General features: G+C 37.5%; 1 protein-coding gene across 1 annotated transcript in view; it reads left to right on the top strand.

Moving 5' to 3' along the window:
- PCLO (piccolo presynaptic cytomatrix protein) overlaps positions 1-14,759 on the top strand; it is a 392,271-nt gene that overhangs the window by 325,893 nt on the left and 51,619 nt on the right. Inside the window, 5 exon segments of the mRNA XM_009328362.1 lie at positions 697-768; positions 3,414-3,594; positions 4,819-5,013; positions 6,246-6,304; positions 6,307-6,430. Of these exon segments, the coding sequence (XP_009326637.1) occupies positions 697-768; positions 3,414-3,594; positions 4,819-5,013; positions 6,246-6,304; positions 6,307-6,430 (631 nt within the window).

Genomic DNA, 14,759 nt, shown 5'->3' with positions numbered 1-14,759 from the left:
TGGAATGACAGTCAGGTCAATCTTTCCAACAAGGTCAACTGCTTTGGTCAACAGCCTCTCTGTCTTGTGCTATCTTGTCATATAAAAAGACTTACTTGTTTCTTACTGTAGCCTGTAGGAAGAGCGCTTGACACAGCTATCATGCATAACAAGATCTGCGGATAATGGGTTTTGATGGCTGTCATTAATACCTAACAGTACAACTTGTCCTGCATGTCTGGATCACCTGCAGAGTCCCTTTGACTTCACTGAATTGTGGGGGTATTAATGCCTGGTCTTCACAGATAAGATTGTGTAAATAGGGTGTTTTAAATAATATGTTTGAAATTCACATTCAAATGCGCTTTAGGCAAATGTCTGAGTTAGACAACTCAGATCTGACGATGAGAAAAGCTGCAGAAATACAAAAATGGGGCTTTAAAAATCAGTTTGGCTCTTGTAGTGGATGCACATTCTGTCAAAAACAACTTGTGGAAATTCCTAAAATAGGGCCAAGCACAAGCCCATTTGTCTTGATAACAAATAATAGCCCCAAATTATTTTTCTGAGATCAAGGTTGATGGGAGGACAAAAGCTGCTTAGCTGTCACTATGAAAAAGGGTACAAGGAGGAGATACTGAATAGAAACCACCATAAAGACTTGATCTGAATTTTATGATGGCAATGGGGTTAATTAACCTTTGGCTTAAATTGCAGCTGAAAAAGAAAACACTGGAAGTGACTGTCTGGGATTATGATAGATTTTCCTCGAATGACTTCCTTGGTGAAGTAAGTATCTTATTTCCTCCTCTCTAACCCTGACTAGTTAGAAAGTTGATTAACTGCATGCTAGTATTTGGAGACTGTTTGCTTCCAAGGTATGGTACATGTGCTAAGTAAAACCTTTGTTAGATCACAGTTTTACTGCTGACTTCATAACAAAGGGTCATGATTTCTTTCATATACACATGAAAGATGCCTTCCCTTTATCTTGATAAACTGTGGGCAAGTTCGTTTAGGACTCAACACAGTGTTACTTCACTGAAATTTTTTTTTTTTTTGAGACTTCACAGTGACTGAATGGGGAATTCTTGTTATGACTGATAAGCTGTCTGCCTTGATTTTAACATGACATGGGAAGCCTGAGGAGGTATCAGTCTTTGTAAATGATTAAAGGATTAAATTCTGCCATCAAGCCATAATTTAGCACATGCATAAGTATCTGCAAGTGTGAGTAATTTGGTCTTGCTGATCAAGGTCTCATTTTTAACACTACAAAATAGTAATATCATTACCAAAGTATGACTAAAGGCAAAATCTTGTAATTAATAATAAATAGGATGAGTGATCATGGGAAGAAGTATTCTCTCTCTTTTAAAAGCAAATAAACATATGCACATATAATACAGAACTACCAGCAATAACTATGATGTCAAAAAAGTAATTAAAAATGTTATTACAAAAGAGGATTATAAGTAGAAACAGAAGTCCAGGAAAATCGATTGCTCATATACAGAGTAACTCAGAGTATCTCTGCTCATTCTGCATTTGAATTTCGCAAAAAAGGGACTCAGTTCAGCCCCAGTTCTCCTTTGTGTAACTACAAAACTGAGCAATCAGTGTCACTATTTGAACAATTACTAAAATAAATGTATACGAAGCAGCTACATGATTACTTATTTCCTGCATACTGCATCAGTATTCTTGTTGAGTTCAGCATGTTTGTCCAAATGCAGGGCTTTACTGAATATTTGCATCGTTATTTATGACATTTAGAAAATGGATGCGCCAGCAGCTGCTTCTACAGGAAGATTTAAACTTTTGCCTTCAAATATTTTCAACCTCTAGAACTATTTTATTTAATAAATTATTCAGACTAAATTATGAAAACAGTTCTTCACAGAAAAAAGGAACTGAAAAGACTATTCAGTGTATTTCAGGACCAGGATGTCCGGAGGAATCCTGCACCATAACATCAAATATGCGATATCCAAATTGTGCCCTAAGGACTTGCTTGAATAGGGCCAGCACCACTTGTGTGCCCCAGATGGCAAGTGGCACATCATGGTTCACATCCATGGAATGTGAACCCTCTTCTCCTACAAAGCAGAGCCCCTAGCCTATACTGCCTATTGGGAACAATCCTCAGCCATTCTGTCCTCCAAGTCATTCCCAAAGCCATGATGAAAAACTACAAAGGGAGCATGCTAAATAGTTAATCTGTTCAGATTAAGTATAGACCTAACCAGACAGACCAAGCCAGGTCATATGCAACCTATGAAGCTGAAAGAAAAAAGGAAAGAAAAAAGGCTTTTAACTTTCTAGAAAAAATCAGCTGTGAAGACACTTCCCCATCCCTAAATTTGAAGAGGCTTTCTTTTGTTCGGGGTCATGTAATAAACTGACAAAGACATAGTTTCCTGAGGCAATTGCACACTTTAGTTGTCTAGCACTTCTAAAACCTCCCTACCTGACATTAGTTTTAACCCTCTCACCTTAGAGCCAAATGCAAGGCTTTTTTTGTCCTTTCCTTCATTCAGGACTCTGTGATGGCTATTTAATACTTTACATCTCTTGGCCCTCTCAGCTACAAGATCATTAAGGGAGCAAGGGTCCTTATTGGTCCCAATGCTCTTTTTTTTTTACTTTTTTTTTTTTTAAAGAAATTTCACAAAACTGCTGCTAGCAATGCAGGTGGCCCAGAGCAGATTTTAGCTACAATAGGGGTTTTTTTAGCCAAGTTGCTTGTTTCATTTCCACATTGCCATTGCATCTCTCTTTTTTTTTCCAGTAAACTTTTGAGGCCTAAATGGACTATTGAATTCTATTATTTTAGGGAAGTGCAAGGATATCCCTATTCTTTTATTTTTGTTACAAATTCTGTATATGTGGATTTTTGAAAAGGATCAACAAGCACCAGTCTCATATTATTGAAAATATGAAAAGGATCAACAAGCACCAGTCTCATATTATGAAAAACAAATATCAAATTATTTGCCCCTTTACTAACACTGACAAAAAGGAGAAAATAACACTGCCCGATACTTCTATTAGGATATGTCTATACAGAGGCAGAATGACTAGATGTCTTTTTAGTCTAGCTTTCAAGCTACTGCTCACAAGCTACCCTCTAAACTATCTAGCCATCTTGGTATGGAGCTATGTCTAAGCTCATAGTCCTTACTGAGGTCCAGCTGAGAAGCCATATTAGTTCAGACACATCAATATGCTAACAAATGTGGGTTTGGGATCACAGCTGGCTTGGTGAGGTGGGCATGGGCAAAGAGTCCTGAATCTGTCAGCACACAGCCTTATACCCTTAACTTCTTACATTTGATTGCAACTTCTGGTTACACAACTGTAGACTCTTCTGCTGTACACAATCATTAATAGATCAGATACAGGCCATGTATTGTACTTTGATTTATTTATAGGTATTGATCGAGTTATCCAGCGTCTCTCAGCTTGACAACACTCCTCGGTGGTACCCTCTGAAAGAACAGAGTGAAAACATTGATCATGGGAAATCTCATTCTGGACAGAGTAGTCAGCAATCTCCAAAACCATCTGTCATCAAAAGCAGAAGTCATGGAATTTTCCCGGACCCCTCCAAGGGTAGGAATGAGTTGGTGCACCTGATATGAAATGTTTTCCCAGATGATGGGAAAACCTTTACCGTGTGGAAGTTCTAATAGAAAAATAAAGTTACTGCTATGAAGTTTGTATACACTTTTATTAAAAACGTCATTATCTTTGTGATTAATTCATTGGAGCCAAGGCTTAATTTGGCTCGGTCAGTGCCAGCCAGCTTACTGAGTAGTTGTGTCCGTAAAAGAGCAGCTTACAAGCTCTGTGTGCTTTGCACATCTACTATAGATTCTGTGCCCTTTTCATTTTTCTGGTAGCCTTGGCCAAATTCAATACATATTTAGCTTTCTGTTTTTCATGTTCCTTAAATATTCTATGGCATTTCATCTTCTGGAAATGTCACATTAATATTTTATAGAATAACAATTATGCTATAATAATGCATATGCATTTCCAGTCAATTATAATGGGCTGTAGCATATCTCAATTGTATTGGAAATCGGTGGAGCTGATATAGTAGAATTATACTAGTGTTTACAAAAGCAGAACTGATCTCAGTGTCTCCTGCTCCAAGAAATTTATCTCTACTTTTTTTTTTTATACTAAGTAGTCAGTGGCTAGTTGCTCACTTAAAACACAGCGTATGTCATAATAAAGCAAAAGCCACCCCAAATAACATCCAGATAAGAGCCTCAGGGTGATAAGACTCTGCTCCATCTCCTCTGTATTTCTCTGTGTAATGTTTTGCTAGGGATTGGTGTCTATATAAGACCTATATCTAAATTAGAGGTTAGTATAGAAGCTATTGTAAGGTAGGCTATGGTTTCAACCAGGGCATTCATCAGAATAAAAATGCTTGCATTAGCTAAGTATTTGGTACCAGCGTAAGTGATGCTAGTTAGTCTCTACATACTAGAGAAGTAGAAAGTGGAAAACAAATTAGGCTTTAGGCTACCCTGTCATTCCACCAGTGTGAACCAGCTCTGGAGGCATAATTCACAGGTGATAGAAACCCAATAGTAAATTAATTATTCCCTGGGCCAGGGAACAGTGGGGAAGCAGAAAATGATGCTTCATAAGAGTTTCCTAATCACGATATATCCCAAGACTTTGAATGGCATTGCACAGCTTAATCTTTATTCCTTGTTCTGGAATGCAGCTAGAAAGGCCAGTCAAGAGAAATAAAATGAAACTGTTTGTTTGTTTGTTTTTAATAAATGCAAGAGTTGTGCTTCTTCACTTTCTTGGTAGACATGCAGGTGCCCACCATTGAGAAATCCCACAGCAGCCCAGGGAGCTCCAAATCTTCCTCTGAAGGACATCTACGCTCTCACGGTCCATCTCGCAGCCAAAGCAAAACCAGCGTCACTCAAACTCACCTTGAAGACGCTGGGGCAGCCATCGCTGCTGCTGAAGCAGCTGTCCAACAGCTTCGCCTTCAACCAAGTAAAAGACGCAAATAAATTCCTCAGCATGGCAGCTTAATGTTCATCTGTTGCCTTTTTCCCTGCTGTCCTTCCCTTTTCGGCTATTTTTTTTTCTGTTCTTGGCACACTGTGCTCACTCTGTTCAATGTCTTTCTTTGTGTGCCTGTGTGTGAATACATATAATTACAATATACTCTCGTATTTAGAAGTCTTTTATTTATTTATTTATTTTAATTTATATAGACTGCAGTGAAACTGGCTGTTTCTCCATCAGTCCCTTCACTCATGGTCCATGATGTTCCATGGTTGTGCATGACTCTCAGAAAATTCCATTGTGTGGTGGTGTTTTGATGTCACTAAATAACTACCAATGAAATAATCAAAACTGCAGAGATGCGGCTGCCAGCTCTTCAAGTTGCACACAAGTACTGAGAGCACATTAACAAGATATATCTATAAGTAGTAATCAGGAAGGACAGTACTATATACACAAAATAAGATTTAAAGTTAAAGGTTTTTTAACTACATGGCTAAGATTTCTATTTTTGAAACATGACTGTAAATATCTAATTTTTTTTGAAAGGAAATATAATGCAACCTTCTTAATATCTCAGATAAAATCATGTTAGTGATGAGCAGAGCAGCAATAGACAAAAACATTAAACACATTAAATGCAAAATCATTAAACACACAAAGCCATTAACACCAGATTTCGACAGTGTTATTGGGTTAGCAAAGTCAAAGGGAGTTGGGAACTAAGTCAGGTGTCATAGTGAGTTCAATTTTTCTAGGAATTTTTGTGCCATGGATTGATTAAGGGTCAAGATAGATTTCATCTGACTTTAAATAGATTAATAAATTAAAACTTTTCCATTCAAAAGGATTGCTCTCCAGAGTATACTTCAAACCAGTATCTGACTGCTAGCTGAGGATTTAGTTGATGGCAAATTAAAACTCTCTGACTGTGGAATCATTGTGTTTGTCTTCAGGATTTGTTGATATGCCATAAACTTACCATGGTATAATGCAAAAACTGGGGGAAAATTATTTCCCTTGTCTTCACCATTGTTAATAAAGAAACAGCCAGTTTTAATACTCTTTAATGCTGTGCATGTGGTGTCTCTTTGGTGTTTGAAAACACTACTTATTTAAATACAGAAAAAAACACTTCTGTTTGCATGAATAACATTTAAGCTGGTTCCATCTGAGGATACATACTCTGGGTTTCCATTTCACCCACACTGCCACAGCAGCATATAAAAGCGGTCAGTCTAATCATGCCAGGAAGCAGCACAGACACAGCATAGCGGAGGGGTCCCCCCTATTCAAAGAACTCAGTCTGACAACCCCCCCCCCCCAGCCAATGACAACAAAGACCAAAGCCAACTAGCCCTCAGGAAAGTGATGTCTGATGGACCAGTCAAGCCTGAAGGAGGTGAGCAGTAAGACATGGTTAAGAAACCAACCACATCCCAAATCCTTCTTGCCATGTCTACTAATTCATTGCGATACTTATTTATTTTACCCTACATTAAGTGCTGCAAATGTTAACATGAATCAAGAAGTCTGCTTGATTTTTCCACATCAGCGCATAGATCCATAATGAAAAACTGTGCTAAGAAACATTACAAAACAACAGACGTGTGCACTTCCATTCCACTGGAGGACTTAGACTTCTGTTGAAAAATGGTATAGCTTTGCTCATGTTGTTGCCTAATAAAAAGCATGCATCCAAGTTGATCTGCTTAAGCATGATTGAACATTTCTTGCACTGTGACAAAAACCTAACCACACATTTTTGTTTCTGGAATTCTAATTGGGACATTAACAGTTTCTTTTTCCTCTCCCAACATAGTTGTTATGTCAAAAGTCATTAGCATAGATAATTTTTCAGACCGCCAGTGGAAAGGAAAGGAGTTTTGATCCATGTATAGCTCAATCTCTTGATAACTTTCCTATCAGCCTCTTAAAAAGTTATTTTCTACCTGTAGGCACCTGTACGTCAAACCTAAATACCACATATCATCAATTTATCCCCTCATCACAAATAAAGAGCCAGAATCTCAGTTGGTTCAAATTGGCACTGTTCTTTTGACTTCTGGAGCATTTTGCTTATTTCCATGGAATCTGAGGGATTATCCCAATAAATTTACAGACTGGACTCCCAGATCTCTTGTGCTGTAGTCCCTCTCATGATTCAGTGAAGGTTTTTCTGTCGACACCATTGCACACCGTGGACAATACAGTCTGGCTGAGAAGGTTGTAGGAGACAAAGAGGGAATGATACTTCAAACAATATACCCTAAAGGCAAGAAGTCATTAAGAGAACTAGTGTGATGTTAAAACAGCTAATTAACAAAAGCAAATTTAACAAATAATTTTAAACATTGAATTTAGAAATAACAAGTTGTTTCTTATGAGAGCCTTAAAAACTCTTCCATAAATATACCTATCTACACACATGTGTGCATCCACCCACACACATATTGTCTTACTCTACAGCTCAACTCCAGACATTCAGTTCAGGCAGAGGCCAGAGGACATCATGATACTAGTTCAGGCATCATGACTGAAAGGCCCATCCTATTCCTGGGATGTATACCATAGAAATCTAATTCTGGAAGGCATGTCCTATGAGCAGTGGCTAAGGACTTCGGGTTTGTCTAGTTTGGAGAAAAGGAGGCTGAGAGGTGACCTCATTGATTTCTACAGCTTCCTGAGGAGGGGAAGTGGAGAGCGAGGTGCTGAGCTCTTCTCCCTGGGATCCAGTGATAGGATGCGTGGGAATGGTTCAAAGCTGCATCAGGGGAGGTTTAGGCTGGACATTAGGAAGCATTTCTTTACCAGTAGGGTGGTCAAACACTGGAACAGACTTCCTAAAGAGGTGGTCAATGCCCCAAGCCTGTCAGTGTTTAAGAGGCATTTGGATAATGCCCTTAGTAACATACTTTAATTTTTGGTCAGTCCTGAACTGGTCAGGCAGTTGGACTAGATGATCATTGTAGGTCCCTTCCAACTGAAATATTCTCTTCTCTTCTCTTCTCTTCTCTTCTCTTCTCTTCTCTTCTCTTCTCTTCTCTTCTCTTCTCTTCTCTTCTCTTCTCTTCTCTTCTCTTCTCTTCTCTTCTCTTCTCTTCTCTTCTCTTCTCTTCTCTTCTCTTCTCTTCTCTTCTCTTCTCTTCTCTTCTCTTCTCTTCTCTTCTCTTCTCTTCTCTTCTCTTCTCTTCTCTTCTCTTCTCTCTTCTTCTCTTCTCTTTTCTCTTCTAAATCACTCTTATGATCTCCTGAGATGCCATGTCCGTAGAGATTTATCATAAATACTTGTAGTCCTGTGATACTTTTTGGCATAGACAAGCAATGCTAAAACCTTTTGCTTGTGATATGAGGTTGAATCAGCATTCACATATGCTTTTATCATAAGGAAATAGCTAGGCTGTTGACTTCAAGAATGCTTGCCACTGAACTGTTATGCTAGCTTCTTTACTTTTAAAATTGCAAAAAGGATGTGTATTGATATGTATTTGGCTCAGCAATATTAGAAGCATCATAGAGAGTTATGGGAATAAGAGCCCACATTAATATCATTAATATATAAGTGAGGTTAGAGTTACTATGAAGAGACATGGTACTTTTGTCTTTTTACTTCTGACAAATATACACAATGCATGGTCATTGGCGCTTCAAAAAACAGAACAAAACAAGAACCCTCAGTCATTCTTAGAATGCCCCAGAGAAATCTTTCTCTACTTCTGACTCCTAGGACCTTTTCTATTGGATGTATTTTGTCAGTTATTAATTGTATGTCTGATGAGAAGTAAAAAGGAAATCATAAACAAAACCAGCATCTGTGGTATACTTACTATATTTTGTGAATGCAAAGGACTTGCATCAGTTTAAGTTTATTGGACTAAACTATTTCTGTATGCATTTTAAACAGTGAAAAATGTATTCTAACCAATCTGTTTTAAAATTAAGGTGAAGCTACAACAGAAAACATCATTGGTCTTTGTTCAGCACCTTTGTAAAATCCAATATTCAACTACAATATTTAATTAAAAATAAACCCTGAAGTATAATTTCCTTGTTGCCTGTGAGAGATAAGAGTGTGATCTGCAAAGAAACCAATTGCATAATACACATTCCCAGCACACCCCTCAGAGAGGAAAAATAAAATTTCAGAGCCAACCCTTTGAAGGCAGAAGTTGCAAGGGATCCAAGCCAGAGGGAGAAAGCAATGCCTAGGTTTGAGTTAATTTGATTTCATTTTTGTGAAAAATCTGAATCATTGCCAATTACACATTCACATAAAATTAAGCACATTCCTTTCAACATAAATCTGTGTATTAGGGTTTATCCACCAGATGAGTCAGTTTTAGAGATAGTGTAAATCAGTCCACCTCCTTTTAAGTCAGTAATTTATTCCACAGAAGGATCTTTCCATTACATGGAAGGTATTTGGTAGGTCACTTATATTTTAAATATAATAAATGATTTTAGAGTTCTTCAGATACATGAACATTTAGAGATACTCTAAAGATAATTACCAGTTCCCTGGATATATGCATATAAAACAGTAGGTGTATCTGCAATATAGTTATTTACTGATTTTATGTAAAAGGCCTTTTCAAAGCCAGTTTATAGTTTTAAAAGAATAAACTACATGCTTTAGCTTTAATAACTTCCAATAAAGTGAAGAAGAAAGGTGAGGAACAGCAACATTTCCCTTCAGTGTCCATGTGAAGTAGAAAGGTGCACCAGCTCTGCCTCACTAGAATAGAAAGTGTAGTTTCCAGTGAAATCTGTTCAGAGCACAAAAAAAAAAAAAAAAAAAAGATAGTGTTCACCATATACTCAGCATTTATCGACATAACTGGTCATTTTTTAAAGTACACAGTTTTATAGGGAGCTGTGGTGTCTACATGGGTGTTTAACATACCTGCTTAATGGGTAAAATTCAATGGTCTTGTCCTTATTTGCAGAGGAAGAAGTGCCAGTTTTGTCCCAAAAGGTGCAATGATTGTACAATGAAAAAACAATTCCTTTATTACATCAGAATATTGAATGGTCAACAACAAAAAAAAAAATTTCATGACCAAAGGAGAATTTGTAGAAAATTATTTTGACTATTCCTAGGATCTTTGCAGAACAGTAAATTAGTATTTAAATAGCAAAGTAGGTGATTTTAAGCCTGAACATCATTGTAGTCCTATGCATTTTTCTATCCTTTCAAACAGACGCTCATGAGAGAGAAGCTACAAGTCAATATGTTGTTGCTTGAACTTCATATGATGATGGATGCCATATGCACCTCCTCTTTTATTTGGCACACATTAAAAAACCAACCAAACAAGCAAACAACCTGCCAGGAGAAAAGCCCTGCTATACACTTGACCTGAATTAGTAAGCAAATGTTAAAGACCTAGAGAAAATACCATGCGTTTCAGTTAAAGGTCCAAACATACCTGTTAAATTAGCATTTAACAAACAATATATTTCTAGAGCAATTTCTGTCTATTTTTCCTATATATCTTTATTCAATAATCAAAAGGTTTTTTTAAACCCCAAACCTCTGGGAATTTAAAATCATATTTTCTGAAAACTTCCAAACCGAATGCATGTACCCAGCACCAATTTATTTCTCCCATCTCATAGAGAACATTTCATATTTTACATTACAAATTTTCCATCGTGACACAAAAGCTTTTCTGTGATATCCTAAGAGGAAACTACTTTCCAAATAGTTATGTGTCAAGTGATTTTACTGGTCAGAGGGAGGTCTACTATCAGAGATAATACTGTTAGCTAGCATATCTAGAGTAGACAGACCATGTATCAGCATTTTCACAATTGTACCCAAATGAGTCTTAATTTACACCTCTCAAAGACCTCCGGTTTAAAACACTGTAGTTCAAAAGGCAGCACACCTGCTTTTAACTCCCTTGGTCCAACAACTTTGACAAAAGTTCATTAAGTGTCAGCATAACAAGTTAAAGCTACACAGAAATGTGATGTGATGTATGTACCAAGGTATTGCTAGCACTGTAAAATCCATGACACAGGTCTGAGCTAGCACTGTGTAATTTCTAGCCACTCAGCTGTAAGAAATTAAAATCGACAGGGATTTTCCTTATCACTAAGTTCTATTTACTGGTGTTAGCAACAATGTGGAGTGAAAGGAAATTGATTCCTAGGTTCTATTAACCTTTCAGATTGGATATGATTGTGGATTTAAATACCTGCTTATTTGGGGTCCCTTTAAGTCTATAGCCATTTTCACACTTTTAATAGGCAACACCATATTTTAATTTCCTGCAATAATTTAGGTTTCCTTCACACTTTAAATAATTTACTGCCCAAAGCTGTTTTATGCCTAGCTTCACTAGTCCCTTAACTTCCAAGTTAAATGGGCCTTCATATTGCTACAAATAACCCATTTCCAAGAATCATTATCAAAACAAGAACAGTTTGTCCCCACTCTCTGCAGATAGCAATAATCTGAGGCTGTCTTTTGAGTCTTATTTCAGTCTAATAGCTGGCACATTTTGCTTTGGCTATTCCTGCTATTTACTCTTCCACCATTTTAAGCTGACATGTAATTTCAGGAAATTGCTCAGATTCTTCATTTGATAACTCTTATTTCAAAAGTCTGTTAGATGGTAGCCTAACCCTACAGAGCACATGGAAGAAAATTATTTCATCAGAATTGCTTTGCTGGGTAAAGAAATGCCATCACCACAGTTTTAAGATGAGTTCTGTTCTGCCATTACTCACCTCAAATGGTAAATTGCTCTGTAAAGAGTTGTGTTGAAATTTCACAAAATATCACTGCTCAGTGTGATGTCAAAGCCGTGTCTAATAAACAAATGTGGCTGAAATGGGTGAGACCGTGGTCTAAAGTACTGCTCAGTATGAGGAAGAGTGAGGAAAAGAAACTATCAGAACTGACCTGAGGTATATGCCTTTGATCACTAGTTATTTATGTATCCCCATTCTCTTGCCGGTTCACAGAAGATGCAACTAGCAGTCCCAACAACAGGGTTTTACACTGCAGACCCTTACGGAGCAAGCCTGAGCAGCACTTGCTTTTAGTGCTAGCAAACCCTTCATAAAAACAGGTAAACGGGCACCTCAGGGGCAGTGCGAGGTTGGAGCACTTGAAACACAAGGCAACTGAGAGTGAAGAGTAGACAAGCTTCTGCCAGAAGACGCTGTGTGTGACATGCCCAGTCTGTTCGTCAGCAGATAAGTATCCAAAGCAGATCAGTGATCTCATCTGTTCCCATGGGCTTGCATCACTTTGAAAAGACTCAACATGATGCTGTCAGCCCTTTTTTGTTACCCAGGGTAACAAAACCCTTTTGAAACCCAGGGTTTCTCACAAGACTGCCAGTTTTAAAGAACAATTTTTTTTTTCAAGCAATTAGAGGCAAAGTCTCAAAAATTGATCCTGAATGCATACTCAAAAGCATTCTTCCCTCCTCCTGTTTGGTTTACAAATGGAACTGTCTTTCCCAATGTGTTTTGACAGTTGTATTTCTGCTTTTAGACAGATACCTGAAAAGGGGAACATCCACAATTTAATCCCCAGGAGAAAGTTTTTTTTGAGTCTGTTCTTCTTTTATCCAGAGGAACCACAGAACAGCATAGTCCCGTTTTTCAAATTTAAGTCTTTTTCTTTAAAAAAGAAGTTCATTCACTGTAGAAGAATGGCTGAACTGGCTGACAGTGCTAGATGGTTTCCATTTTGCTGCTGACTGATTTGACAGTTCATGGCTATAGGTCTTGTGTGAATTATCTATCTCCCTTATGTTAGGTTTTTAAAAAGCATCTTTTCTGTAAAAACAGACTTTTCTGAAAGATTAAGTGAAATCATATGGCTTCCATTCTTTCCTTTCTTATTGATTTTAATATGATAACTTCTTATAATAAAGCATGACTTACATGTTTTCCTTGGTTATAAAAGCTGATTTTCTAACTGGGTCCATAAGCCAAAGCATAAGCAAAACCATGTTTTTACCATAGATGCATTCAACTAATACCATGTTAAAACTAATAATTAAAACAATTTTAAAAAATAAATTTAAAAAAATGGAGCTAAAGGTGAAGTAAGTGCTAGCCTCAATTTTCTTGAATCAGCAATTCTTTTCCAGGAAGGCATAAGGGAATATGCGGGCAAATATTCTGTCGAAGGAAAATTCTTTTTTTTTTTCCCCTGTAAACAATACAGAGTACAAAAGGTATCTGGCTAACCATTGTCTTTTTTTTTTTCTTGGAAAACCCTGATCCTACACCAGGGATAACATTATGATCCACTTTCTTAAAATCTGAAAGAATTCCTCTAATTCCAACTCATTTATGTATTATTCACTAGAATGGTTGAACTGAAACTTTTGCTCACGGCAGCCTCTACAACAGACAGTAAAACAGTGTCATTCAGAGGCAGCATTAATACCACACTGCTAGCTACTACATATGATGTGTCAACCCACCAACAGACCTTCAAAGTAGAGAACATTTCATCTCATTGGGGAACGACCAGCTACAATAGGATTAGCAGATGAAAATGAAATCAAAGTACAACAATAGCTTTGTATAATAGGAAATTCTGTGCACTATTTCAGAGGAAGCAGCTCTGAAGTTTTAAACTTTCATTTCCTATTTCTGTTCTTCATAGTCCAATGGCTGGACAGCCCAGACATCATTGAAATTACAATCCTTAAAAAGTACCAAGCACCTGATAAACTGCATAAACAGTTTATGGAGAAGGGACTGGAGGGGGGAAAGGGTATGTCCTCTCTCCCAGTAAGAGGCCAAATGATGATGCTGGGTAATGATCTTCAGTTAAGCTTAGTCTATTCCATCTGCTGAGGCCTGAAAAATCTTTTCTTTCTTCAAAAATGGAAATTATTTCAGCATCATATGTAATTGGCAGCAAAACCTTACATGTGAGAAGTTTTTTCCTAAGAGTTTCTGAAAGTTTTCTAAGCTTTCTAGGAGTTTTTAAAAGGTTGTTGTTCTTGGGTTTTTTCTAAGAATCGGGAAATAATTTGAAAAACCAATGGGCAAGGAAGCAATGAAACATAGTTCTTCCATACTCTGGATACTTAACATTCAAATTATGGCATTTGCCTTTGCCCAAGCTCCTATTCAAATACATGTGGTACATTTAGGCAAAGCAAGACTACACCCTGTAGTATCAGGCACATCTGTGATACTAGAAGAGAATATCCAATCTCTGGACCTCAAAAAATGAGTGAATCCATACAAAACTATTCAACTCTCTACAGACTAAGGCACCTTCCACTAGAACTTTGATGTCAAAACCTGAGAACTTAGGCTTTTTCTAGCATAGACAGCTGTAAGCAGAAGCTCTGTAACTCAGAAGTGAACCTGTCCTAATCTCGCCTTAGTTACTTGTCCTTTATGTTTCTATCTCCTTTTATGATAGGAACCCAATTGGCCAAGAAAGGTGACAATTGCTCTTGCACCTACAGGGCTTCACAGACTTTACATAGGCTAGTAAGACTAGAGAAGTACCGCAGTGAACTCAGCCTTTCTTGTTAAAGTTCCTAAGACAACATTTGCATTTGTTCAAAGAGAAAGGGCAAGACTGAAATGAATGTACAAAGTAGTCCCTTACACATGAGAGCAGGGAACAAGTTCTAACTTTCAACTTAGGGTACAAATCTAACCGTGGTTGTTCTAATTCTCAGACAAAACATTGCCTGGCAGCAGGCATCGCCACATCTTCAGAGCTTGGAAGT

This window comes from Pygoscelis adeliae, unplaced genomic scaffold, assembly GCF_000699105.1.
Source record: "Pygoscelis adeliae isolate BGI_AS28 unplaced genomic scaffold, ASM69910v1 Scaffold267, whole genome shotgun sequence".
Lineage (NCBI taxonomy): Eukaryota > Metazoa > Chordata > Aves > Sphenisciformes > Spheniscidae > Pygoscelis > Pygoscelis adeliae.
Note: the sequence above shows the minus strand (reverse complement) of the source record. Positions and strands in the feature narration are given on the sequence as shown.